This window comes from Entelurus aequoreus, linkage group LG05 (genome assembly GCF_033978785.1).
Source record: "Entelurus aequoreus isolate RoL-2023_Sb linkage group LG05, RoL_Eaeq_v1.1, whole genome shotgun sequence".
Classification (NCBI taxonomy): Eukaryota; Metazoa; Chordata; class Actinopteri; order Syngnathiformes; family Syngnathidae; genus Entelurus; species Entelurus aequoreus.
In genome coordinates, this window is record NC_084735.1 from 63,471,526 (window position 1) to 63,499,289 (window position 27,764).

Here is a 27,764-nt window from a genome sequence, read left to right on the forward strand (position 1 = left end):
AGAGTAGTGATTACCTTGGGATGTTGTACAGTGGTGTCATTCTGAAGCAAGCAACAACAGCCCTGCGTCTCTGCTTCGACAACAATTTATGCCACACCATCTTCTTGGATTTAAATGGGTGCTCAGTCTGTAAACGAATTAAAGCCGTGAAAATAACATCTGACAACTTGCTAAAATGAGTTTGAATGTGAGTAAGGAATGGCTGCGCACCACTTCAAGATGATAGAGGACGGCGGAGACCTCCTGCACTCTCTTGACCACTTTTTCTGGCGAATCAGCATCCTCAGCCTTTCCCGCCATTTCTTTGTAGAGGGCCATCTGCCAACGCATTGATGGGTTGTCCACCTGTCCACAGCACAGGGAGGCAGAAGTTTGAGAACCCTGATTGATCCCGACTCCACACTCTTGCAATGCACATCATGGAAATAGACCTTTCCCTGCAGGTGAAGATTGTTCTGCAGGAACTCTCTCACTTCCTCATCAGTGTCCCTCTGAAGGGTAAAAAAACCCAATTAATTGTTGTTTGTATACATTGCCGGGAGTGAATTTACCAATGAGTATCGGATCTTGGCCAGGTTGATGAGCTCCTGGTCAGCAGGAGAGCACATGTTGAGGCCTATGGGGAGCATCTTCTTCAAAGCGGCCACAATGAGAGAAGTCTGCACCGAGTAGCGATCCCCCCGTTTCTTCTTTTTGGTACGCTCTGCATCCGAGCCCCCACCCTGACAAAAAGTATGGGCAAGTATTCACAGTATCTCATAACGTTTTACAGATGACACTACTGGGTACTAAACACGCCAGAGTCAATAAAAGCCCTCCATTACTGGGTGATTGTTTATTTTGCTGAATGATATTCAAAGCGCTGAAGACTGTTTATTATAAAATAACGTTACCCTACAAATAGCCAGACAAACCCAGGAAGAGATTAAATGTTGTATTGTCAAAATGGAGCTGACTAAATATGACTCAACAAAACAAAAAACACATTTCTCTGAGCTCAGTGTGGTAAGTACAGGGTGTGATAAAAGTGTGGGGGCAAAGTGAGGGTATAGCTGGCTTTGTGAAAGTGGAGCTGAACAACAGTGAGAATTAAAGGAATTTTGAGCTGTAAAAATGGTTTGACAAAGCATGCAATGAAAGTATTAGTAAAAAACACATTCAGCAAATGGTGAGCAGAATGACAATGATTAAGCATTCCCTGCATGGCAATTGCTGTAGAAAATGGAAGAAGTTGAAGGTGACGATATTGTAACACAATGAATTTGGTTACTTTGTAAGTAGTTGCTGGCTGTTAATAAAACACAGCTTGTCCCTGTGCTTGCCTCCTGCACTCCTTTCCTGTTTCTGTATTAAGGCCTTTTGAATAATGCTTTTTCTGGGATCTCAATTTATGTGCAAATGCATGTAAGATTATAAAAAGCACAATTTAATTTGGGTTACAGTATGCACTGTATGTTATCTAGAATTGTCAGGGAACTTCTCATTATAGAATATATACTTACAAGTTCAAACTATCTTAGGAACCATATTAATAAGGAACATATATAGTAAAACAAATTAGTCTAAAGTCCATTGTAAAAATGTGAGTGCACATATAACCTTAGTTTTGCCCTATTGAAATGAAAATGGGCTTTTACTTTATTTTCACTGTGATGGTTGGGGCTTGCAATCATATAGGACTGATTCATTTCAATACCTACACATCTTTTGAACAATTTAAATTATTTATTTCTGTCTTACAATCCATTATTAAAGAGGACCTATGGTGAATTTCTTCTTTAGTGACTTATTAATGTTCTCACATTGTTGAATGTTCGTGTTAAACAATTCCAAAGCAGTCTATGAGGAACACAAAAAAAGGTAGAAAAAAAGTATTATTTTCATCTAATCGCCTCATGCGTATAATAATGCCGACGTGCGAAATCAAGTAACATAAATGCTGCTAAAAGCAACTTTTTTTTAATGCAAGTTTGAATCTGAATGTGAGTGTGCAGGTGTACCTTATGTTGTGTCCAGGTGATTCTGTGTAATGTTTATTTTCAACTATGTATCGAAATGGATACAGTCTCAAGATATATATTTACACAGTACATTTTCAAAAGATACTTTTGTAGAGGATTGGCCGTGGTTTTATTTGCAATCTAGGAAAGCCTCCAGAATCGAACATCTTGCAGACAGACTCAAAAAACGGGTTATAAAAGTGACTGTAGAGGAAATTTTACGCAAAATTTTGCATCAAAGCATATCCAACATGTATTATGTGGACATCAATTAGTAATTTTAAATGCAGATTATAAAACATAATAGGTCCCCTTTAATGTTGTGAGGGCAGATATTTTTGACACAGCTTTGTACAAGTTTACCTAATGTTGAGAAAGTTAAATCTTTTATACACTTTATCATTTGCTTAATATTGTCATCTTTAAACAATAAAAATGTGCCTTAGATACAGTATATTATACTGTACTGTAAGTGCATCAGCTATGTCTTGACTTTTTTTTCTGATGCAAGTGTGTTATGGAAGAATAGTTTCAAGGAAAAAAAGCTGCAAAGGTTTAGACATTAAGTGTGAATTAATGTATTGGTTAAACCCATGAACACTTGGAGCGCATTCTAACATGGCAGCCCTAAAGCTGTCTCAATGGGGAAAGGCCTCAGTCATGTTAAGCCTCAAGTGTGTTAGTGGGTTCGCATACTGGAAGGAGTTGATGGGAAACTAAACCATGAGGCCTCATGGCCTTTCCAGGGAGGAGAGAAGAAAGAGCACAGAGAAGGCTAACATCCCCGTCGAAAGCTGCATTACACTAGCTACAAGTCAACCCACCCAATAGAAAAGGAAACAAGAGACATTCTAGAAGACTCCAACTTAACTAAGATCAACAGAGAGCAAACTGACAGCATGATGGCACTGTGCTCTCACTGCCACTGTGGGCTTGGTGCAAAGTCCAGTGCCATGAGCCCAACTCTACAGCTCAGTACTTTCATCAAACGTCTCCAGACTCCCCCCCTCACACACTGGCAGGACCGAGCAAGGACTGCCCGATGTCCGGTGATCCTCTAAAAAAGTAGTGTGCATGTTTTTCTATCATACAGTCATAGTGTATCAGTTTACAGGCTATACATGCTGTAAACAGAACCAAACCTTAGCTGTTTTGTCAAGGATTTGCACAGTCTATTAATACAAATAAGTTAGTATTTATAGCAATGACAATATCTCAACTGACAAAATGGACACAGCTGCCTGTGCTGGAAAAGTTTCATGACTTAAGGCGTGTCAGGCCATGCCTGTCGGTATGCAATGTGCATGTTACTCTATACGTGCATCTAAGTCTACTATATGAACAGATGTATTGGGACATGAGGCCATTACAACTACATGGAGGAACATGTATGTTCCACTCTTCTAGAAAGACTTCACAATATTTTGGAGCATGTTGTGAGATTTTTTTTGTCAATTCATCCAGAAGAACATTAAATTCTTCTGCACCAAACTAATCCAAGCATGCCTTTAAGGACATAATGGCTGTAACAAATGCAACTACTCAGGGTAAAGTCCAAACAGGGACTGATTAATTACCGGTAATAAGAAGTGTGTCTCAATACTGTCTGTCCATATATTGCAAGTATACAGTATATATTTGTGTGTATGCATTAGGAAATGTTGAGGATCAGATGTGCCAGTGTGCTGGGGAGGTTGATGAAAAGCTCCCCCAAAGTGAGGTGCCATGCGGTCAGCACAGCGGTCGTGCAAGAACAAGGTCTAACCTCTGAGTCCCCGCCCTGGAATACCCAGCCGCAACCCAACAGATGAGGACAAAAAGGGACAGTCAAAGAGAGAATATTGTTAACATAGCTGCTTTCGTTTGTAAATCGTTCCATCAAACCTTCAGAAAAAACAGCAGTAGGGGATATTCACAAACTAAACCAATAACAATGAAATATAATAATAATAATAATGAAGCAACCTGCAATATAATATGTAGACATATTTAAAAATCTGTACAATTATGGTCATGATTTATAGTAAAGTATGTACAACTGGACTAATATGCTGTTCAAATATTGCCGTGGAAAATACATATACATATTTGTTCAAATCTGTACGAGAAATAATGGATAAACATTGTAGCAGCTTTACCGACCATGTCCAAGTACTCACCTTGCTCATTTTACTCTTGCTGTCAGCAGTGAGGAATGACATGTTATTGATCTCATTCATCACCACAAAATTTTGCTCCTCTCGCTTGAAGTTCTGCAGTGGCGTCAGAGAGCACAAGCATACTGAACGTACAGTAACACATCCACATAAATAGTTACTACTGTTAATGTTTCAAACAACCAAAACAACCGCAAGTTATTGAATTAAAACATTTGTTCTGCTGCTACTGTGTTGTGCGGGATACTTATTGATAAATGTCCATGTAGTCAACAAGAACGTTTTCCTTTATACTTTCTCATGCAATGCAAATCATATTTTTAAAAAAAGTTATATAGAATGAGTTTCAGAAATAATGTCTTTCCAATTAATGGAACTTTTCCTCTTTGCAGGTCAAGCACATAAACACCCAGACCATACTGTAAGTAAAGCATTTATAGTATATTATCTAACGCTAATTGTGTGCACTCACGTGAGATTTAGACCAGAATATGAAGACCTCACCAACCATGCGGAACAGCTCCTCAGCATCGGGGTCAGGGCAAGTCAGCCATCTCGCCCTGTGACACATTAAATTACTTCAATTGATCATGAAGTCATACATTTTCCTTAATTTCTTTAGTGAATGTGAATAAATTCTTACGACAGGGTCCAACTTGTGCAAGACTTGTGTATCTCTTAGGGATGTCACAATCAACATTTTTGGCCTCATCCCCATCTGATTTTTTGGCCTCAGATAAAATCTGATTTTGAGTCCTGATTGTCCTGATTGATTCATCATCCTATGATGATGAATTCCTGAACTTAAAATATTTCAAACTAAGTAACTAAAATAAACACAAAAACACATTTTACAATGCGTATCCTATAATATTAAAAATGTGCTAGTATTGTTGTAAATCAGATGATGTATTAAATGTGTATTAAATGTGTGGTATTGAATGCTACATAATTTTATCCCAATAACAAAACAAAGCAAAACCACAATTGGCTTCCATTTGAATCATTTGGGTTTTTCCTTCTAAGTCTTCCTGTACCTAAAGACTTACTTACTTAGTTATCGATAGAATCAACATATGGATCGATCATCAACTTTTTTTACATTGAAGCCTTAGCTTCTTGTGTCATCCTGCTCAGTGTGTTTGTAAAATGCTTAACCATTCCTTTTCCTCTGGTCCTCCAGCTTAGTTTATTTTCCACCATGGCGGTGAGGATTGGTATCTTGGCGGCAACACTCAGTGGATAGATGACGCGTTCTTTGCAGCTTTCTCTCAAATTCACGACGGTTTTCTGGCAAGACATGCATCCCCCTGAAACTCATGCAACTCCTGCATGTGTGTCACAAGGAATGCAAGAATGTAATTCTGTCTCCCTGAGTGTGCATCGTTTTTGAAGGAATCGTTCACATGAGTACAATCTTTAGTCATGAAAACACTGGGACACAGCTAATCCACCGATTAATAAAAAGGCAAATATCGGTCCGCGATCCAATCCCAAGATTAGGTTCAAGACATCTTTAGTATCTGTAAATGTCTCACTCAGGTACCTGTTATTGTCCACATAGCGGATGAGAAGTGGGTACAGAGCATACAGGTCTCGGCAGAGGACAGCAAACTCATCTCGAATAGTGCCGTCTTCCTCATCACCCTCTGATTTTCCCTCCATCCGCAAATGGTCTTCCTCTGCCACTACCTTTGATGTACGCTTTTTCAGCTTCTCCATCGTCGGTATGAAATGAGATTTGAGCATCTCAGGTTTGGCCCGGCTCACAATGGGTTGTGAAAAAACTGGGAAAAGGGAGAAATGAAGTCATCTCACATCTATGAGCAACCTTTCCAATACTGCGTTTGTCTGGCACATCAATAAAGTAAAAACTTGCTCACCAGCCAACCTCTTCATCCAGGAGGCTTCATCAATACCCAGGTTGTTGACGACAATTTTCATAATGCTGCCAAGCAACTGATTGAGGTGTTCTGATGTAACCGCAGTACAGAGTTGACCTTCCAGCTCAAGGAAGTTCTCGGATCCTCGTTCCCACCAGCGGGGCAAGTAGTTACACAGCATGGGTAAAGTTATCTCAATTACATGAGGCATTTCTGTATAGCGGGCCCCCGACTCTGCCAAGTCTCCAATCTCTTTCAGAAGGGAATCCAGCTCTGGTATATCTGGACAAAGCTCCTGGACTTCATTAGGGAGGCCCAAAACTTTCAATGGAGAGGAAAGTTTTTTTTAACTCAGTTTTTTTTCTTCAATTTCACATAAAACCTTTGCACCGGTTGAGAAAACTTACTAGCTCTTTCTCTTGGGGTCTTTGTGGTGTAGACAGAGAAAGCGTTGAATTCATTTAGATGGGGCTCCAAGTAGGCCACTGGCATAGCTGCTGCCAGGTGAGCCAAACACTCTCCAAGAGCTGGCCTCTGTCTGTAAATATCAAGGGTAAAGTCAAGTCTTTCAGGGTTTTAAAATGAAACGCATGCAGTCTCTCTGGTACCTCTCAACATGTGGATTCTTGACGGTCCCAAGGGAGTAGATGCTACACATGATGCGATAGCACGACATCTGCAGGTCATCCACTGTGTGCAAGCAACAGACGCCAGCGATGTACAGTAATAAGGAAGGGACACATTTGAAATTATCATGTAAATGAACTCACGGATGACATCATCTCCAAACTGGTGCTGGGCGATGTGATCAAACAGGGAAGTGAGCACTGGGAGCAAAGCAATGGTTGTGTAGTTGATGTTCTGGGAAACACCTTTCACTTGCTGTCAGGAAAAGTTGTATAAAACCCAATTCATAAACGGTATTATACATTATGTATGGGCAACAGTATTTGGATTCTTTGCCATTCAAGTAAAAATGTAAATGTTTTGCAGAATCACACAATAATAGTTGATATCTTTATGGAAACTGAAATCTTTGACCAAATTCTACGAATAGTCTTGGTATGATACAAAAAAATTCAGTCCAACCCGAATGATTAATGTATCAATCATGAGGTGTGTCCCACTACCTTTGTGTATCTAGTACCTGATTGCCTTTTGACACTTTTCCCAGTTTAAGGTTCTCCACCATCTTCTCAATATCATCAGCAGCACTCTCAAAGAATGATCTCAAGCCAGCTTTAACAATCTCAGGGCCGGACTTCATTACGGTTCTAAATACAAACAAAGAATGTTAAAGAAAACAAATCAATTGCATTGAATGCATGTACTTATATTTACTTAACCTTGCATCCAATGATCGGGCCAGAATGTGAAGACAGTTAACAATGGCTGCTGCGTCCGTTCCTGCACATACACGTATAATTCTATATTAAGAGATTTTACACCGCCGTTTCAGGTTTGTGGGGGGGAAACCATCAGCTTACCAAAGAGAGAAACTCTGTGTCTCACCAGAGAGGACATTTTACAGAAGATACTAAGGAATAGAAGGAAAGGAACACAGGAAACAAATGCAAGAGAAGAGAAAGAATACACATAAACACAGAACGATGATGAAATGTGAAAGAGTGGAAATGTAAAGAATACATAAGACGTGTGTAGTAAAAGAACCCTCACCTTGCAATCATCTCTTTTTCCTTATTGGACGAATGGCCACCACTACCCAGGACTTTAGCAGGCGTGGACAAGAAGTAGAGGCAGTGATTTTTGAAATACTGGTTAATCAGAGGCATCAGGATCTGAAAGAGTAGGTCTCTCACATTTAGTTAAGCTGGTAAATCAAGACAAGATCACAGTAAACATTAGTCAAACCTTTGCAAAGAATTTAATTTCCTGTTCATGAGGAGACTTTTCTACCCGTCCGCTGCTTACTACAGCCTCTGGAACACACATTGTAAAGGAACTGTCATATAAATACATTCACCTAGACTATGACCACTGCATTGCATGCGAGACAATCTATTCTGAATCTTTGCCTCTCAGTACCGAGATGAGCGATAAACTCCTGGGCAATTTCCATCCATTTCAGCAGCTTCTGCAGGAAGCCGTAAGCAAATCTTTTCTCTATGGAAGAAATGTCAGATTCCATGTCTTTCAGGCCCCTGATGAGAAGTAAAATATACAGGTTTGGGGAAAACAGAAGTCATTTTTTCTATTTCTTTACAGTTACTCAACTCCTCAGCCAATCTTTTCTAAGCGTGACTACTACTCTGTTAATATAATGTCATGTAAAATGACTATATATTTTCCTCAAAAAGACAGGCTGTCTTATATTTGACATATAAAGATTTATAAATGCAAAAGAACAGGGGGTGCCAAATAACTTCTTCATAAGTGAGTCAGAGCTTTTCTTCCTGTCACTTGACTTGAAGAGATGTAGCTGCAACACAGACACTCAGTAGAGGTGTCTCAAATGTTGTGCAAGTTAACAAACAAACAGAGGAGGAAATATGATGTTATAAGATAATGATGATCAGTGAAGAAGATCCATCAAACAACTGTTAAAGGGGAACTGCACTTTTTTTTTAGAATTTTGCCAATCGTTCATAATCTTTATGAGGGACAAAAACAAACGTCTTTTTTAGAATCCTTAAAAAGATAAAAAAACGCTTGCAAAATGCGGAAAATGGGTGTCACAAATTAAAATGCAAAAAAAAATGGTTTTGTCTTCTTGTCTCTCATTAGGATTGTGTGAACAATAGGCAAAACACTAAAAAAAAGGTCAGTTTTCCTTTAAACCTGATATCTACCAGCTGCTAAATGGCTGTTATTCGAAAGATGAGTTTTAAAATGTTTTTTATTTTGTCTTGTCAAAAACAAGTCTCGAAAAGAGGGATCATATAATATTCAGGGTCATCTTATTTTTGCGTCAGTACAGTAATAGCAATGTATTGTGGCTGTGTAGTACTTTAATTCAGTTGGTATTTAGGAGGTCCAATATGAGCCTAAAAAGATTTTTCTTTTGTCTTGTCAAAATTATGTGACCTTTTCAATCACTGTAATAACAATTGCATAACCATGCCTGTCTATATTGCACGCAGTGTGATGAGACAAAAGGTAATCTCCAGCGCTCTAATCATGGTTTGCCATCTAAATAGAAAGGCTATCTGAGGATATTTTGCCAGAGGAATACAGATTGTTTCTATAAACCATATGCAAGTAAATATAAAACATATATAATTGTGCTCTGCTAAATTCTCTGTTGTGTACGCATGTATTGCTACCTTGTGACCGCATATGCATTTAGCTGCAGGAATTTGAGAAGCTCATAGGCCTTCTCTCTGTCTCGTGCCTTTTCTTTTGCAGTCAGGGTGTCATATGGAACCAGGAGAGGATGTGTCCCACCACCTGCATAGAATAGAAAAAATACCATTAAAGAAAGCCAAAAAAAAAAAAAGAAAAAAAAAAGCGGAACCTTATTTTGATAAATGGTGTACCTTTGGCTTGTAGCTCAAGCTTCTTCTTCCTACCCCAGGTGTTATGGTAATTTTCTGCCAGCTGCTCCGCCATAGACTGGACAGAACAAATCATATTAATATAGACCATATGGTATTATATAATACAAAGATTAGAAGTTCAAAATACCTGCAAGTCTCTTGAAAGGGCCATGTGTGCGATGTCAATAGGCTGTGGACTGTAACCATGACTTGGGTCGTAGGTTGCCTTTAAGGGAATAATTGTCCTGTACTATCAACATATAACTATGGTGATGTCATTAAAGTATCCTACTGCTGTATACCTGAGCCGTCTGTGAGATTTTCCGTGAAGCCGCCTTCTTCTTTTCTGATTCTTCTTCCTCTCTGGCTTTGTCTAAGGTCCACTCCCATGCCAGCATGGCTTTGACGGATTCCTTAATGGGCCAACGGTAGATCTCCTTGTCCTGCAAGCAACAGCCTCAGTTTGTCAGAAATACAAACATACGAAATAACGTAAATGGACCCATACCTTCTCTGAGAATGTCTTGTATGGTCTAAGCATGGGGTGAGTTTTTGCATTTTCATCTAGGACTTCACCATATGACCAGTTATTCTGGATCTGGAACACCGAGGCAGAACTTTTAAAAACAAATCTTGTTTGGGCATTATTTAGATTGTGCAAGTGTAACTACTTTGTAGCGAGTGAGTGAATATATGCTAGCTATTAAATTACCTAGCCAAAACACATTTATATAAATGCGCTACATAATCCAATTATTTACAGTAATAAATACAAGTTTTACCTTTTCAAAAGCCCATTTATCATGTGTATATTCAGCATATTTGTTGATAAAGGCATCGAGTCTTTCCGGGATTATGGTGCTGTTTGAGACAATTACATTTTTGGTTAATTTGAAAGTTATATAACGAGAGTAAAAAGAGAAAAGTGAAAAACATCCTTCTGTGCTCACTTTGTGGTCTCTACTGGTTTAGGATCAAAGTTTCCCTCTGCATCAACTGATGCCTTCTTTTCTGTTTTGGAAGAATAGCTGGCGTCTACGTAATCCGGGGGAATGGCGCCGGCGATGGCACAAATACATGGCATAGATATTTTAAAAATCTCTGCATCGAATTTCTGAAAATCACAAAAACACAACATTACTCTGCACACACTATGAGATTAAGAACTGTTGCTTCATTACAGTACTTTGTGTGCAAGGGACTCAAAGATGCCCCAGAACAGTTTGCGGGTCAGGTGCAGCTCTTCCTCTGATGAAACACCAAAATTGGCCCAACCATTAGGGAGGCAGTAATATTTCCAACAACGTTCATAGTGGTTGGTCAACAGCTGCAGGACACAGGAAAAACAAATTGCAGTTCCATTACAAATAGTGTGACTGCTAAGTAATGCTGAAAATATAACAAGTAATTCATTAAGGATACTGCTTAATATATCAAAGCATATCATGGCAACCCTTATGCTGTGCAAATAACATCACAGAGATCACATCACAGGAATCTGGTCAAATGCTTTGTAAGTGCAAATATTTTTTTTCTTCTGGCACTGCTATAGTATGACATCCTTACTTTTCTGATTTTCAAAATTCTTATGGATAAAGTCCTGTCAGACCCATGTTTGGGCTAAGACAAAAATAGCTTACCCATCCAGAATGAGACAAATATTTAGTTTTTTCATTGAAAGAGTGATGCCTCAATATACTTTTAGAGTTTTTAGGATTATTGACTCAAGTGTCAAGAGTCAAGATTATGATTCGAATTTTTTTCTAGAGTTCTAAAGATGCACTTACTTTCAGTGGCATTTTGGCAAACTCATTAAGAATGGGCACATCAAACACCAGTCGTCGTAGCAAATGTTGAAGCATAGATGGGCGGAGATGCCTGCAGCGAAGATAACCGCAGATAACATCATACTAAGAAACAGAAAATTTGAAATGCCATCATAAATTTGTCTTGAGTTTTCTCACTTGCACAAAGCCATAAGGCACTCCTCAATGATGTCTCTTTGGGCCTTTGTAAAGGCCCGTCCACGAGACAGTCGGTAGATTGTGTGCAACATGGAGTCAATCATTATAGCTCGGTGATCGCTGCCTGCAAAGAGTGGTGCACACTTGGTGATGAGCGGCAGCACAGCAGAGCACAGGTAACGGTTCAGAGCTAGGGCCATCTCTGTGGTGCTGAAGGCAGCCTAGTGGACCGCAAACACAACAGTTAAAAAATATTGTGGAAGTATAAAAAAACAGTTATGGAGGACATTGTTGTATGTTAAATCTCACTGTGTCAAGAGAGGCAGCAGCCCTCATGTCTGGTAAGAATCCCACCTCCAGCACATGGAGGAGGAAATCCTGATTATCAATACCATAAACTCTGTCGAGGAACAGGACCATTGGAGCCTTGTGATCTGGTACAAAACTGGCTGACATCTTTGGTTCTATGATGCTGTTGTCTAAGTAAGACATAAAAGAAATACCACATTACATATAGCCATTAATCAGATAAACCTGCTTTTATGAAGTCATGGAATCTAATATAGAAATAAAAAGATGGAATCACATGGTCAAAAGGCCATAGAAAAAAATATAAACCCTAACTAAACTGTATCAGTAGAGTATAATGATATTTAATACATCACATCACAGCCACAGACTATCCAAAAATAGGCTGGATAAAAGTAGAAGAGAGCAATCACTGTTACCTTTCCCAAAAGATGGAATCTGAACAGGAAGGCTGATGACCCCCACCAAATCCTCAAGAGGGACCAGAGATCTTAGGATTGCTCGGATCCTCAGGGCCTCACCTTTTCCAGCCTGGATCAACTGCAAGAGACACCATCTTGGTCACTCAGTAAAGTTTCCTTTTTGTCTTACCTGTTTGAGAAGTTACTTACATGCATCTCTGGGGCACAACGCCCCAGCAAGTCAATAAGGGCCGAGTAGAAAGACATGATGGCATTTCCAAGGTGCACCCTGTTCTCTTCATGTTGCTCCTCCCCTCCAAACCTACAAATAAAAGACTGCTGCTTAACGAGTGATTATTGAATGTTGCTTCTTTCAACACAACCAGTGAAATCTTACATGGGAAAGCGCCTGTCTTTTTTAACACTGGGACCATCCCTTGCAGGATCCTCTGATATTTTGATGGCCTCTTCAATGGCAGCCAAGAGACCGTTACCACCTTCCCCTCTGAGGGCTGGACCAAAGCATTCTGGCCTTCGGATGAGGAGGCGCACGACTACGTTGGCATTCTCTTCTACGCTCTCTCCTGGGGGACATGAGTTGGTGTTTAAAAAAGTACAAAAGTAATAAATTATAGAGTAAAACACAAAACAGACCATTGACAAATACAGCGAAACGAAGAAAATCAAGGTATTTCTCTCCTCCGCATGGATTCCAGCCGATATCAGGGTAACCTTTGGAGAGGAGCATTGGGCAGCTCTGAAGTCCACATCCAGCTAAATACTTCACCACCTTGAAAGACATCACTTCAATCAAATACTGTACGGCCACGTCTGACATATTAGTAAATATCGGGTGCCTTTTACCATTTCAAGATCTTGTTCTTGTAGAGCCAACGCAAGTTCATTGTTGTCGATACATGAGGCTGCGGCTACATCCAAGGGGGTGGAGCCTCGCATTCCTGCAGAACATTGCATAATATTCAGTTTTAAAAACATCCTGTCTTAAGGCAAATAAATCATCATGGGAAATACAATCACCAAGGCCGATGCCACTGTTCTGCAGCAGATAGCTGAGATGATCGAACATAGAGCGCTGATTCTGGCGACTGATGCGACAGAAATAGCACAGAAAGCGACAACAGTTTGTCACCACACGGGGAAACCTGATCTCCTGTGAAAAGAAAAGCAAATAAAAAGTAGTTTTGAGTATATTCAGACATGCAAAGGATATACATTTGATCATAAAAATATAAGTACCTTTGAGTCTCCCCCGCCTAGTACATTGACCATGACCTCCATGACCGTTTCATGCATGCCCAGAGCTCTCATCAAGTTTGGGTGCTGATAGAAAACTTTGTTGCTCATAATATTCCTAAAGGTGAATGTTCATGCAAAAAATTAATGAGTTCAGTGATTTGACATAGTAAAAATATATGAAGGATCAGAATTGTTTGATCACCCAATGCTTTGAATCATGAGCCTTTCTTCTTCCGGACCCATCTGGACTATAAGCAGGGAACGTATCTGACCCAAGCACTCCAGCAGGTCCATTGTGTCATGGATGGAGACTGCATTGATGGTGTAAGCCTTGGGGAGGGCACGTATGAGCTCCCCCAGTCCGTCATATTGCCTGTGGAGGAGGCTGAACATCATACGAACAAGCTCCGGGTTCTGAATAAAAGACTCCTGAGCCCAATGGATCATAGTATGGGAAATCAGCTCCTGGAGGGTGGCTGGGGACAAAAGAATGTAAAGCATAAAATAATAATACTGTTGGAATAATATGTTTTAAACAGTTGGCATAATACAAATCTCACATGGTTTTTTATCTTCCTGAGGTTCAGGCTCCTCTACAACCTTTTTCTGGCGGATTTTTTTCACCCTTTCCAGTAAACGGAACAGTCGTCCTCGCAGAGAATAATCCACCACCTCCTCTTGTTCCTCTTCCTCAATATGGACACCTAAATAAGAATACACTTTAGTACCAGATCTTTAAAGTGACAATTTTGAATGCTGACGTCCGTGGGTGTACTGCCTCTAACAGAACTGACCACAATGTTCCAGCAGAGCATTGTGAAATGCTTGCAGATCTTCGCGGACCTCTTCTGGAACTGGGCAGTCCTCCTCTTCAGCACAGTTCTTGAAGTTCATGAGCATGTTGACCTACAAAAGAGGTTACATTTCAGTTCTAAAAATAAGGCCTGAACAATTTAGTGTATGCATAGATGTAAACGGGTTTTGTCCGTATGGAGCTACATTTTGTACTTTTTAGTTTTGTTGTAAACATTTTTTTTTAAATACACAAAGAGTATTTAAAATAAAAATAAGTGCACACTTTTTTTAGGCTGAAAAAAATATGATTCACTCTGGTAATTCTTTTAAACGAATGGTTTATTTTTATTTTTAACTTTCATATATTTTGATATTTTAGCTTCTGTTTATTTCCTACACTCCCTGAAAGAAACCTTTTTTCTAAGGTGTAAGTCATGATGCCTTGTGCTCTCAGTTGATGACACGCCCCCATGTGAAATTCGGCCCGAAGTCTAAATCTGGAAGAAAAAAAGGATTTGAATCTAAAAAGAAAAGATCAGAGCCTGAAAAACTAGATTTTTCAGTTTCAAACGTTTGGCCCTAATTTAGCTTTATATGTCTGTCCCCTGCACTCGTCAAAAAATAATGTTACGTTATTGAATGAAGACAAGTCAAACACAAGCTTCAGGTGGAAAATGGCTCAGGCTGAAACTTGTCCAAAGTCTCATTGATTGGCTTTCTGGCACTGCCTTGCCAACGTGACAATGATTGACAGTACACAGAGGCTGACCAATCGGCGATCACATGCGAGATAAGATTGAGTTGGCCTCCACGTGGAATATGAATCAAAAACAAGTAAGGCAAATCAAAAATTCCAACAAGAGGAGCCTAGTGCTCCAGTCAAAGGTATTTGTGGTGTTGACTAAGACTTGCGCTAAGGTAATATGAACACAACTTGCCTTTGCATCGGCTATTTCCTAGTAGCGCAATGGCTTGATTTTCAGCCTTTTGTTCCAGCGGACATGTTTCGATTCCCAGTCAGTTCATACAAGGTCATCATTAAACTACATCATAATGCAATCTTGAAACAACAAAGTAACTTGATTTATTTTATTCTGTTGATTTTCTTATTTCTTAGAAAAAAAATAATTATTGAATCATTTGTTTCCCATTCATATTAGTCTAAAACATGCATCTAATTCCTTCAAACCACACCCTCTGTACGCAAGCCAGTTGTATCCTCCCAATTCCAAATGTCATCCCTGAGTGTACATATAAACTGTATATACCTGCTCTTGTGGTGGTGATCGGAATTCACGGGTCTTGCGTGCCGTCTCGGCTGCACTCATGGTGAAAGCCAACATCAGCTCATTGTACCTCTGCCTCTGGTTGGACTGTATCCGGCTGACTAGTTGGTCTGAAAAGGCAATGATAGCTTCTACCCTGTGGCGGAGCTCGCAGTCACAGAAATACTGCAGCAGAGTGCACATCTGAAGAAGAAAAGTTGGTAAGTAAGTAATACCATATAATTGTTTTATTGCATGGATTTTTGTAGAGAAACACAGCATACCTGTAATTTGACAGACTCAGGTAGCTTCATCTGGAACAGTCCTTGTTCTAAATGTTCCTTTTTAGCCTCACCACTGATCTCGCCAGGTTTAATCTCCTTCTCCGTTTCGTCTGCTCCTTTCTCTCCATTTATCGTCTCTGTCTCGTCAACCATTTCTTCATGTCGCATTATGGGTTCTGCATCCTCCAATTCTTCTTCCTCTTCCTCCTCTTCTTCCCCAAGGCCATCATCATCAAACTCCTCCTCCTCTTCCAGCAAATCCTCATGTTCTTCGTCTTTCTTCACTTGACCTTTCAAGGAAACTTTAGGTTCCTTCTCTTCCTTAACTTTGCTGACCTCCTCAACAAGCTCCTCCGGCTTTTTACCACTGAAGACAGTTGGCTCAATCATCTTCAGGATGTGAGTGACATCTTCGTCATCAAACACGCCCATGATGAGGAGGGTACTGATGAGCTTAAGGATTGGAACAAAATGGAACTCAACACTACCTCCTACAGGATCTCTCATGGCTTGGCCACCGTCTTGCACAGCCTCTATGAGCATGTTTAGCGCTTTGGTCTTAAGTATCTGCAAATGAAGAAAATTATGGGTGAGGTGATAGTTCCAGCCTGCTGTCTCCATTTTATAATTTACCTGTAAAGGAACTACTGGACTAAGCGTGTAGATGTCAGGATTTGTTCCAACAAATCCAGTGGAGGAAAAATGGAGTTTGGGACGCAGGCATGTGGTGAGACCAACACCAGGTAAAGCGTGTGACTTGTTAGAGTACAAGGTGATACTACGTGTTTCATCAGACATTGGAACTATGAATTCCTTATTGGTCCCCAGTCGGTTCCTTTTCGCAGACTCGAGGTGCATGCTGATGAGCAGGTCATAAAAGCCACTCCTCATTGGTCCAGGAAGGTAGGTGCTCTCTATGGCGTAGAAGAGCTGGGATTCATCCACGTGGCTGCACAGAGCGTGAGCCACGCGGTTGTTGCCCAGAGCGCACACTGAGCCGTACAACCTCAGAGTGTGATAGTGGAACTTCAGCAGGTCCATACGTTCGGACAGCTCCAGAATGTCAATGCATCTGGAAGACACAACAAGGTTAAGTTCAGGCATGTAATGTTACATTTTTTCTATTTCCAATATAATACCAATATTGGAGCCTAGAGAATCTGCCGATACCCATATTAATCCTATACAATATCAGCACAAATCATATGTACTTTTATGATTTTGTAGTGTGGACTTGACGGGTGTGAAATTATTCAAACAGAAAAACATTAACCTTTTTATTAATAACTGTCTGGATTGGACTTTTGCTCTCTTTAATTTCAGGTGGCGCGGTAATTGTTTTTTTGGCAACACCTAATGCCCACAATAATTCATTAAGTTAAGTCATGACACATTGAGATCATGCGGACACGTTTGTTACTGGATATTTTTTAAATACGCTTCTGCCTTGGAGCATTCGTATCTGTAAGTAAAATGCAGCTATGCTTATTTGATACTTGTTTATACTGACGAGTGCTGTGCTTTAGACTGCAATGTTGTTCAATTAAGGACACTTATTACGTGCAGTATGTCTAGCTTGGGTGTTATTGTGTGCTTAGGTGATATGTAGCTGCTATATGCTAGTAGCCTATAACTTACCGTGTTTATATTTTGTAAATTACTTCACTAAAATACAAGAAAAGACCAAATTTGTGTACTTATTGGAGGACATTTAGCTGTTAATTGACTTTCAATCTTTGCACAAGTTATGGTGCCTAAGGACTGCCCTTATTAGAGCGCTTATTTTGGAGATTTTAGATAGAAGACAAAAAAAATTATTTTCGCCTGTAATGATTATGCGATATCAAAATCAAATTGGGACACCCCTCGCTAAGTTTGCCTGAAAAAAAAACACTAAAGTGTGATTGGTGGGTCTGCAAAATGTATAACATTTCTATTTAGCATCCAGTATTCTCTCCAGTGGACATTTGTTTTTGGTCTACTTCTTTTGTTAGAGTTAAACATTTTGGGAAAACATGTTAATATTATGCAAAACATAAATGTCCACTGCAGAGGATGCTGGTTGTCAGGAGGATATATTCATTATGTGCATAAATTGGAACTACTTGGTAACTAGAAGTTAGGTCACACTTTCTGCACTAAGGTGTCCCCTGTTTGATCCAGCTATTGTATTGGCTTTCTATAGATGTGCAGGTGTTTTGAAGTGCGCTGACACTGACCTGTTCTCTTCTGGAATATGAAGGGCCATCATAGTGAGTGGCTCCTGGCACTGAACAAGCCATCCCAGTCTCTCACTAATGCGTCCTGTGTCTGGAGCCAAGAAGTTGTTGGGCATGCGGCTCCAGATGACAGGGGTTAATATTTGGACATCCAGTCGGGGAGGGCACTGGGGTACTGGGTTCTTGCGCTCACTCCTGAACATGGCCGTGGAGATTGGCATAATGTTCTGTCAAGTACACAGTTGAAAACAGTTGAAACTTTGTTATGATGAGGATTTTATGACTTAGACTGGAGCTGACCTTAAGTTTGCCAAGCTCAAACTGTATCATATTTTGACTAGAAGGCAGGACAAAGACTGCTGGAAACAGTTTTGTGTTGGGCTCCACCTAAAAGACATTCAAGTTGCATTATTAAACAACAATAACTATACACAGAACTTTGGGCCATATACTGTACTGTATGCAAAAGGATAAATAACCTGGTAGAATGTGTTGATCTCCTTTCCATTAGCAGTAAAAGTCATGAGTCCTGTGTCCAAATCGATGAGGCAGCCAATCACAAAGTCTTCTTGGCTGACTCGGGTCTGCTGAGAGCTGCTGAACTCGCCTCCACATACCATGTAGCAGTTACTGCGTTTTATACTGTGGCAGAGCAAGTGAGCAAAGTTTTGTCATTCCGAAATGATGTTGTGTTATACTTTACATTTACCTGTCATGGATGTTGCCTTTATCATCTCCTACAGTGACCGTTACATTCCTCACTTTGTTGAGATCAAAATGTGGATCATACTGGTGATAGTCGGGTGTGATCCAGCCCACCCACACTCCACTCGGTTCCTGGCCCGCAACCACTCGCACGGAATAGTAGTACTGGGAAGGAAAGCACTTTCATGTAAATACCTAGATTTGTAATATAGGATAGCGGTGCCTCGGCTTTCATATGCCTCGATTATAGTATAACCAAATACACAATAGTGACTAAGTCTCTGTGTTTTTAATGAGTACTACTGCAAAATAAGCCATGTATGGGGCTACTTACTATATTGGTCTGGGTACTACTACTTACGCCGTCACCGGTGCTAATATGGAACCAGGTTTCGGTGCCCATCCCTGGTGATTTTAAATGTCAATTTAACAATTTTATCCGTCATTTATATGTATTTTGCCTTGTTTTATGCATGTAAAACTATAATTATTTATCATATATTTGCAATATTTTTATGGGAAAAAAATTGGTCTTCAGCTAATCATTTGGAACGGATTACTAATAAAAACCGAGGTACCAGTGTGCATGATTCTAAATATGACCTAATACCGTAGTGGTGTTGAGGATTATGTCCACATCATCCCTGTCATCTGGCACTACATCTTCCACTAAGCGGGGCATGGTGGGAACGACAGGTGGCGGAGTTATTAATGCAGCCTTCTTGGCCTTGAAAAGGAATCTGTAATACATTATGAGAATATGAAAATTACTCTATAGGACAAGACGGAGTCCTCAAGTAACCGAACATGAGCCCACACTAACCCTTTTTTCTTGCTTTTTTCAGTTGAGGCGTCCTTCTCGTTCTCTCCATTCTTGATGGCAGGTATCTCCTTAGGCACAGATGGTTCTTTCTTCTCTTCTTCCTGTTCTTTGCGGGTGGCTGACTTTTTTAGTATTTCAAAGTCAGAGTCGGGATCCACCTCCACCACCTCATCCTCAGGGATGGTGAGGGCACGAGTGAGGAGGGTGGTCCCTGCGGGGACTTTGAAAGTCTCGTGGAACTCCACTGGCATGCTGAGCCTGAAGAACAGCATATCTGTGTTGGCGTTCTGGGATCCAAATGTCTTGTGGGTCACCTTGAGGCAAGGGGCCGTTTCTACAGTCCCATCAACACGAGACACCTAGCATGTACACAAGGAAATAGATACTGACCGTTTGAAACACGGCGAGAAAATAAATTGAGTGTGAAAACTATGAGAAGACACTGAAATGTAACACGACACCTCAATGTGGTGGTGATCAGTCGGTACATTGATGTACTGGGGAAGGCTCTTGCTGAACCACATTGTGATGTCTCTTTTCATGTTGATGGCAAAGGGTTCAAATCCCTCTTGGAGACCACAGATGGTAAAGTAGCGTAGGCTGCTGACGTTCTGACCCAAGTTGATGCGGCCAACCTGGGACAAGCCTAGACTGCATACAGGTATGAAGCCTGGGGATGTTCCATAAGCATATTATGTGTACAGTAATTGCATACTACAAATGGGTTCAGACACCATATGGACAATAATCTTATGATGCATCTTAATAATTAAAAAAATAATCAATCAGGGGTTTAATTAAATTCTCCCAGAATATTTTTATAGATTTTTTTATTAATTATATTTATTATTGGTATTTAGATGTGTTGTTTTTTTTAAACAGGCTTTTTAATAATAATTGTAAATTATTTTTAGGTTTTTAATTTAATTCTGTAATTTCCTATTTTCCATCTATCCATCCATTTTCTACCGCTTGTCCCTTTTGGGGTAGCGGGGGGTGCTGGAGCCTATCTCAGCTGCATTCGGCGGAAGGCGGCGTACACCCTGGACAAGTCGCCAACTCATCGCAGGGCCAACACAGATAGACAGACAACATTCACACTCACATTCACACACTAGGGCCAATTTTAGTGTTGCCATTCAACCTATCCCAAGGTGCATGTCTTTGGAGGTGGGAGGAAGCCGGAGTACCCGGAGGGAACCCACGCAGTCACGGGGAGAACATGCAAACTCCACACAGAAAGATCCCGAGCCCGGGATTGAACTCAGGACTACTCGGGACCTTCGTATTGTGAGGCACATGCACCAACCCCTGTGCCACAGTGCCACAGTGCTGCCCTATTTCCTATTATATGTATTGCTATTATTACTTCTATTATTGTCACTATTTTATGTTTGTATTCATTTATTAGTTCATAATTTTTTTTAGGACATTAATTTTCCTCAATCCTCAGGGCCATGGCATGTTTTGTTAATGTCAATAGGGCTGTGTGTACATGCGTGCATGTGTGGGTTTTTTTGTTGTTACTGGTGTACAGCACTTTGTTTTGCAACTTGCTTGTGCTTGAAAATTGCTACATAAATTATGTTTGATTGTTAGATATTATTTATCATGTTCTTGGATTGCGCAGCACTCTAAATGAGTCAAACATAGTCAAACACTTCTTCTATTTTCACTACTGTTGTGGTAAAATGGTCATGTGTCCCAATACCTTTGTCCAAATATACATGTCTGTGTCATCACTTTTTATTCGACTTACCCTCTCCTATTTCAACGTCCTTAAAGGCCATCTCAGAGCCTGAGTCACTGATCAACATCTCTCCATTGAGTGTGAACATGATGTTCATCTCTGTCAGGTCAATCATACAACCCACTACATCACCAGATTGCCACTGACGACCAAACGACTCATTTCCCACATGCCATCTTTGGGCCTGGAAATAAAAATGATTTACGTGGGTTTACACGCACCCATGTTTCACAAAAATTACAACTCTGCCTCAGTCACACCTTAAAACCGTTGAAGACGTAGGCCCACTCATCTGCACCAAGTTCAGTGTCAGCTCGGACGCTGGGTCGGGCCCAGCCCACCCTCATTTCTCCAACGGTCACAGCCTCAAATTCAAAGTACCACTTCCCTTGTGTGACAGCATACGACTTCTCGGCTCTGAACACTCTGATCTTATCTCCACGAGCGCTGCCTGTGCCAGGCCCAACTGCATGAATACAAATAGAGCAGAGGTAAAAATTAAATAATATATTAATGCTGTCCTTCAATAGACTGAGTGTACAAACGTACTGCTTTCCTGGTCAGGTGGCTCAATGTTGTAACCATAGCCGATGAGGGTGCGAACCGCTGCACAAACTGTATCCCTGTTAGTCTTTTTGGTCTTTTCATCCAGTAGGTTGTAAGGAACAAGACGAGGATTGCGCTTGTTCATAATATCCTATTCAGGAAAATGTATTATACAGTTAAGCCAACTGCAATTTATTTTCATTTTTAGTGCAGAAATGTACCTGCACAATACTGTATGTCCAGCCCTGGCGCACTCGATCTCTGGCCCACACATTGTGCCCATTTTCCGCCAGTCTCTCCACAAGAGTGTTCTGATTAGGAGTCAGCTTCACATGGTTGAGGTCCAGTGGAGCAGGCTTATAGCCGCTACTCTGCATGTAACTATAAGGACCAATGTTGTTAGAGAGCTTTTAAAGGAACATTAGAATTAATTACTTTAAAATATAGAGAGGTAACTTGCGTTTTGGGAAGCTTTGTTCTTTTCAGATTCTCCTCTGCTTTCTCATCTCCCATTCCTACATGGCAGCCCAGTGCCAGCAAAGTCCTTTAAAATTATAACTATAAGTTAAGCACGCAAATAGGTAAAAGTGATTTTCGTTTTTTTCAGTTAAAGTAAAATCCACTCAAACATGGATACTTTAAAGAGGACCTATGATGATTTTGCTCTTTTCTGACTTATACATGTTGTTACATTGTTAGATATTCATGTTAAACAAAGCCAAAGTATCATATAATAACAGAGCAGAAAGTGAAGGTGCAACAAGACAAGGAATCAAACAAGAAGTAGACCCCCAATAGGAGCACCAGGACAGGAAATGATAAAAACACAGTAAAATAGTGAATAAACAAAACAATCTTGTAGGATTACGACAAAGTCTCCACCAACGCACATCTTGCAGACAGACTACAAAAACGGGTTATAAATGTGAATGTGGAGCAAAATTTAGAAATAAATTTACACCAAAACATATCGTTTACATATTATCTAGACCACAAGGAAGAGTTTTAAATGTAGATTAAAATCATCATAGGTTCCTTTTAAAAACTCATCATTTTCCAAGAGTCTATAAATGTTCTCATTCATCCAGGTCATTGTCATCTGAGGGCATTCAATCGATCGCAACTGGACTGTTTGGTTTGTCTTAGAAGATATTTCGCCGCTCATCCGAGTAGATCTGACCAATCTAAGTCTATGAGCACAAACCGATGAAGCCGACTTCGGATGAGCGGCGAAACGTCTTCTAAGACAAACCAAACAGTCCAGTTGCGATCGATTGAATGCCCTGAATTTTCCAAGTGTTTTGTAAGACCTTGACTTACTTGAGAGTCTCTCCTGACATTGCTAAATTGTAGTTTTTCTCTGGTTCAGGCAGACTCTGGAAGTCAACCAGGCAAGGGTGCAGCTTCTTGTTGTCATCCCGAAACTTGATTTATCCATTTAAAGACAAAATATACATTTTAGGGAGTATTTTATTGTGTAACAAAGTATTTTAGGTAGGGATGCACGATAATGGGAATTTGAACCGAAACAGATAACCATTCATTTACAGACGTTTACAACCGATTAATGATAACCATAACCGTTATTTATGTATTTATATATTTACACAATTTTTCTTTATCGGAATTATTGATGTGATGTCATAATTGCCATTATTGGTCGATAGTTATTAGCCACCAATAATATTGTGTGTCCCTAATTTTAGGTGATTTGAAGGAAAGACACTCACAGGTCCATAGGTCCACCCTTGCTCAATGCGAGTCACAGCCCATAACTCGTGGCTATTCTCTGCTAGCTTCTCTCGGATACGCTCCAAATGGGGAGGAAGCACGATCTGGAAGGGGGAAAAAAACCTTGTATCATTTTCAGAAGAATTCAGAGCCCTAAAGATGACCTTTTACTTGTATAGTGTCCACCGGGCAGGGAGTGAAGGCAGTGTGTGAGAGGGACTGTGTTGGACCCAACAGGTTACGGACACCATCAAAGTCATGCTTATACTCCTTAATGGGCTCGATCCGCAAACGATCCCTAGGCAACACAGCCTCGTAGCACGGACCATAACCTGGAGGTGGTAGGAACTTGAAATCCCCATGACGGCCTCCAAGAAGAAATCGCATCCTTGCAGTTAGGGAGGAGGATTGTTTACTCAGTCGCACATGTTAAGAACAATCTACTTATCTTATAATATTCTCCTTTAGTTACTTCACGCCTGCAGAGAAGCTGACGACAGGAAAGAAGAGGCCATCCAGGTTGAAGTTCTCAAACATGCCCTGGACAGGATAACCGTTGATACGGAAGGAAATGCTGGGCACATTCAGGTCCAAACAGCAGCTAATCACGTCCTCTGCTGCCAAAAGGTGCTGATTGGGCGTGGCAACATGACGAGGAACACGTCCTGACAACAGAAACAGACTTACCGTTTTAGCTTCACAGAAAAGACGTCCATGTATTGTGTGTGGATACAAGACTAATGTTTAATTTACCTGACCAGAGGTGAAGCCCATCAAAACCGTAGGAATAGAGATCATCCCCAACACCATTGGCCCCCCAGCCTTCGCCTCCACCAGGGTATGGACTGTATCCCTCAGTCAGCGCCCAGCCCACACGCAGGTGATATGGCTGAGCAGTGAGGAACGGCTCAATATGATCCACCATCACCTCAAAATACCACTTTTTATACTGAGTGGATCCTTCGCAGGTCCCAAGGAAAATGTTGGGTCTCATACTGGAAAAAGAAGGTCTTTAGACAACATTTTCATCTTTACATGCAGTAAAAGACTGACCTGGTGACATAATTGATAATGTTGGTTTGCAGCAGGAGGTCACGACCAGGAAGTAGATTCTCTGTAATCAGGTTCTGGTTTGACCTCACGGCCACACCGTTGCACACACACAGAGAGCAGAGCACATCCAGAACCTAGACAAAAGAATGTATGAGGAATGTTCTGGTGGGTGCTGCCTTGCACTGTGGAATATGACGTTGCTACAGACCTTGTGATTGCGTCCGTGCTTATCCAGTAAAGAAATTATGGATTTGATGTGATTCTCCTGGATGATATTCAGAACCTCTGGACTCTCGATCAGAACACAGTACAACACCTCCAGTATTCCTATGATTAAAAGCATGACAATGCAAAGTACTACTTGCAGCTAATAAACTGAATCTTAAGAAAAAGCAGAGCTTCTGAAATACCTGACGATGCCTCCAAACGATCCAATTTACTGACCAGCCAGTCAAGGTTATCACAGAACAGCGCACAGTTTGATCGATTGCCTCTGATCAGAGAAGCTTTAGATAGAGACAGCAGTGAAAATGACATAAAGCCGAAGTGATATATCTGAGGATAGGACAGTCCTACCTAGCAACTCGTAGAGTAAATTAACTATCTCCTTCCACGACTCCGCAGCTTCTTCCCCAGCGTATTCAGAGAAGTGTGCGGCTGTGTTGTAGACATTCAGACGATCAACACAGTCCAAAACAAGGGTTATCATCCCCTGTCAAGAACATCAAAGGCTCAGAGCAGTGGTGACAATCTTGTGGCACATTTACAGTCCGCAGGCCCATATTTTGTAGTTTAATTAATTGCGGCCCGCACACCCAGGGCGGATAATAGTTAAATATAATATGGCAGTCATGAATCCTTTTATAAAATATGATAAATACAATAACAGTGCAGACAAAAAAAATATAACACAACAAACACACATTGGGCAACACAAAGAGTAAGCTACACTGTAAAAAAGTCAGATTTTAACTGTCAGATTCTTTTGCCAGAATTTTACTGGAAAAATAAAAGTAATATGGTTTTTCTATTTACAGTAATGCAATGTAAAAAAAACAACATTAAATGTTAAAGTAAAAATAACTTTACTGTAAAATTAACCATGGTATTGTTTTTCAAGTTACAGTAATTCGGTGTAAAAACCATCATACATTTTATGGAAAAAACTCTGGCAACTGAGCTGCCAGTTTTTTCTCGTTAAATCTGACTCTGACCAGATGTTGGTCTTTGTGTTGCCCAGTGTGTGTTTGTTGTGCGATAATTTTTCCATCTGCAATGTTATTGTACAAACTGTAGTTTCTGTTCTTTATAGTGAGATTCTTGATTGCCATAATTTATATAACTATCAGCCGCCCAAAGTGTGTGGATGGCAATTATACTAAACTGAAAAAAAAAATCACAATACTTTAAAATCGACTGATGTAAAAAGTGTCTTTTACCATGTCCTGGGGAACTCAACAGTGTCAAAATGTAATATTTTTTTACATCCCATTTCACATTTATAAAGACTTAAGGTCCCCTACAGGTTACTATTGCTTCTGTTAGACGTAGTTTTTCAGTTTTTAGTTTCAGTTTCAGTTTATTTCGAACATGCATACGATACAATGTAATGCATCACACAATTCCAGTTGTTTCATTACAGCACGTCCGAAAAGGAGTAGGAAGAAGCAGAGCTTATTTAATCCTACCCCTTTTCATACCATATCAATTTTATCCAATTTCCTTGTTCTCTGTAACAGAACAGTAAACAAATAAATAATAAATAAATAATATACCATGGTAAGCATACAAATATTAAATACATAAATAATCTTTGTCTCAATAAAAAAAAGGGAAAAAAAGGGTTCAAGATGTTCATCATAATTCTTGTTATGTGTACTTTGTGAACACTTGTAGTTTGAACTGTCTCTTAAACTGAATCATATTGGTGCTAGTTAAAAAAGTAACATGGTTAAAACGAGATTCTGAAGGATATATTTTGTGTGGCCCAGCCTCACCCTCACCCTAGCTCCAGCGGCCCCGAGATTAATTGAGTTTGAAACCCCTTCCTTCGAGAAAATAATTTTTTAAAACGAAGAACAATAATAATGTAGACAAACCTCCTCTTGAAAAAGGTTCTGCCTGTTTTTGAGCGAACGGAGCTTGAACTGCTTGTCCTCGTGCTCCAGCTCCTCCTCAGGGGGCCGGAAGTAAAATATCAGGTCTTGAAGTGACAGCACCACAGTGTCCATCGGCAGATTAGGTGGATTTGCAGATTTGTTTTTCCCACTGAGGGCATCAAGACCTCTGGTGACACATGGATAACATACTTAGTATACAAAACTAATGGACCGCTACAAAGATTGTGTGTGAAATGGTCTAGGGTACTTGATGAACTGGTTGAAGAGGCCGTTTGTGCTGTAAATCATCCTTGCAGCTTGAGACTCTTCAGTCTGAGAGCGTGCAACTGTGAGTGCATCATCCATGTGACCTTCTTTATGGAGGATGGCCTATGGGTTGAACAATGGTGACGCACAAGGAATATAGTTTTTGTCGTGTATAAAACCAGCCATTTTAATCGGGATTACCTTTCTCTTCAGAGGACCTAAACGGGCGGATTTGGCATCTACAGCTGCATATGTGAGCCAGAGACCAGATGAGGCATGTTGCACAAAGCACATGGACTCTCCATACTTGATCTCTGGAATGCCCATGCCTTCCACGTCACGCTTCTGAGTGACTTCAATTTTTTCCTATAGTTCACATAAAGACTGTTTTCTTAAAGCTGCTGTTTTGTCTCCACTTGTCTGTCACTCACCTTTGAAATTCTGAAGCAGAAGGCTGCCATTTTAGAATTGGCCTTCTCAGGGTCGACCAACAGCAGCCCTTTTTCTTCATCTAGCAAAAGGTACCTTCCGGTTGTTATGTGACGAATTCTAAAAGACTGGCCCCATTTAATGTGACCACCACTCCAACTAAAGATCCATAAAGTAAAAAATTAAAAGACACAGTGTCAAGTCACTCAAAGTTGGATTTTACTTTTTTTTAGGCGACTCACGCAATGCGCAGGGGTTCCAATCTCCACAAGGACCGAGCATGGCTGCAAACAGCTCCTCCTTCATAATGAGCAACTCTTGGTTAAAGACA

The 27,764-nt window shown here is 40.4% G+C and overlaps 1 protein-coding gene across 1 annotated transcript in view; it reads right to left on the bottom strand.

Annotated features, from left to right (window-relative positions):
* LOC133650876 (ryanodine receptor 1-like) overlaps positions 1-27,764 on the bottom strand; it is a 62,728-nt gene that overhangs the window by 27,118 nt on the left and 7,846 nt on the right. The window contains exons 10-76 of the mRNA XM_062048606.1: positions 27,676-27,750; positions 27,436-27,592; positions 27,206-27,370; positions 27,006-27,127; positions 26,738-26,924; positions 25,215-25,350; positions 25,049-25,144; positions 24,847-24,965; positions 24,639-24,772; positions 24,339-24,580; positions 24,058-24,250; positions 23,757-23,973; positions 23,585-23,689; positions 23,175-23,278; positions 22,315-22,398; positions 22,076-22,235; positions 21,858-22,005; positions 21,569-21,774; positions 21,318-21,492; positions 20,020-20,228; positions 19,559-19,917; positions 19,346-19,475; positions 18,740-18,900; positions 18,510-18,672; positions 18,331-18,417; positions 18,031-18,257; positions 16,445-16,883; positions 15,812-16,378; positions 15,531-15,731; positions 14,262-14,373; positions 14,028-14,171; positions 13,670-13,943; positions 13,468-13,582; positions 13,249-13,381; positions 13,075-13,169; positions 12,865-13,000; positions 12,608-12,794; positions 12,421-12,532; positions 12,229-12,349; positions 11,810-11,979; positions 11,501-11,721; positions 11,324-11,414; positions 10,723-10,863; positions 10,487-10,650; positions 10,319-10,397; positions 10,045-10,134; positions 9,839-9,979; positions 9,685-9,762; positions 9,537-9,612; positions 9,324-9,447; positions 8,086-8,201; positions 7,912-7,979; positions 7,717-7,838; positions 7,527-7,576; positions 7,386-7,446; positions 7,187-7,313; positions 6,810-6,921; positions 6,648-6,729; positions 6,447-6,577; positions 6,040-6,360; positions 5,703-5,943; positions 4,629-4,716; positions 4,160-4,252; positions 552-722; positions 432-491; positions 211-345; positions 15-127 (exon numbers count right to left, since the gene is read on the bottom strand). Coding sequence (XP_061904590.1) covers positions 15-127; positions 211-345; positions 432-491; positions 552-722; positions 4,160-4,252; positions 4,629-4,716; positions 5,703-5,943; positions 6,040-6,360; positions 6,447-6,577; positions 6,648-6,729; positions 6,810-6,921; positions 7,187-7,313; positions 7,386-7,446; positions 7,527-7,576; positions 7,717-7,838; positions 7,912-7,979; positions 8,086-8,201; positions 9,324-9,447; positions 9,537-9,612; positions 9,685-9,762; positions 9,839-9,979; positions 10,045-10,134; positions 10,319-10,397; positions 10,487-10,650; positions 10,723-10,863; positions 11,324-11,414; positions 11,501-11,721; positions 11,810-11,979; positions 12,229-12,349; positions 12,421-12,532; positions 12,608-12,794; positions 12,865-13,000; positions 13,075-13,169; positions 13,249-13,381; positions 13,468-13,582; positions 13,670-13,943; positions 14,028-14,171; positions 14,262-14,373; positions 15,531-15,731; positions 15,812-16,378; positions 16,445-16,883; positions 18,031-18,257; positions 18,331-18,417; positions 18,510-18,672; positions 18,740-18,900; positions 19,346-19,475; positions 19,559-19,917; positions 20,020-20,228; positions 21,318-21,492; positions 21,569-21,774; positions 21,858-22,005; positions 22,076-22,235; positions 22,315-22,398; positions 23,175-23,278; positions 23,585-23,689; positions 23,757-23,973; positions 24,058-24,250; positions 24,339-24,580; positions 24,639-24,772; positions 24,847-24,965; positions 25,049-25,144; positions 25,215-25,350; positions 26,738-26,924; positions 27,006-27,127; positions 27,206-27,370; positions 27,436-27,592; positions 27,676-27,750 — 10,263 coding nt within the window. The remainder of the gene's footprint in view (positions 1-14; positions 128-210; positions 346-431; positions 492-551; positions 723-4,159; positions 4,253-4,628; positions 4,717-5,702; positions 5,944-6,039; positions 6,361-6,446; positions 6,578-6,647; positions 6,730-6,809; positions 6,922-7,186; positions 7,314-7,385; positions 7,447-7,526; positions 7,577-7,716; positions 7,839-7,911; positions 7,980-8,085; positions 8,202-9,323; positions 9,448-9,536; positions 9,613-9,684; positions 9,763-9,838; positions 9,980-10,044; positions 10,135-10,318; positions 10,398-10,486; positions 10,651-10,722; positions 10,864-11,323; positions 11,415-11,500; positions 11,722-11,809; positions 11,980-12,228; positions 12,350-12,420; positions 12,533-12,607; positions 12,795-12,864; positions 13,001-13,074; positions 13,170-13,248; positions 13,382-13,467; positions 13,583-13,669; positions 13,944-14,027; positions 14,172-14,261; positions 14,374-15,530; positions 15,732-15,811; positions 16,379-16,444; positions 16,884-18,030; positions 18,258-18,330; positions 18,418-18,509; positions 18,673-18,739; positions 18,901-19,345; positions 19,476-19,558; positions 19,918-20,019; positions 20,229-21,317; positions 21,493-21,568; positions 21,775-21,857; positions 22,006-22,075; positions 22,236-22,314; positions 22,399-23,174; positions 23,279-23,584; positions 23,690-23,756; positions 23,974-24,057; positions 24,251-24,338; positions 24,581-24,638; positions 24,773-24,846; positions 24,966-25,048; positions 25,145-25,214; positions 25,351-26,737; positions 26,925-27,005; positions 27,128-27,205; positions 27,371-27,435; positions 27,593-27,675; positions 27,751-27,764) is intronic.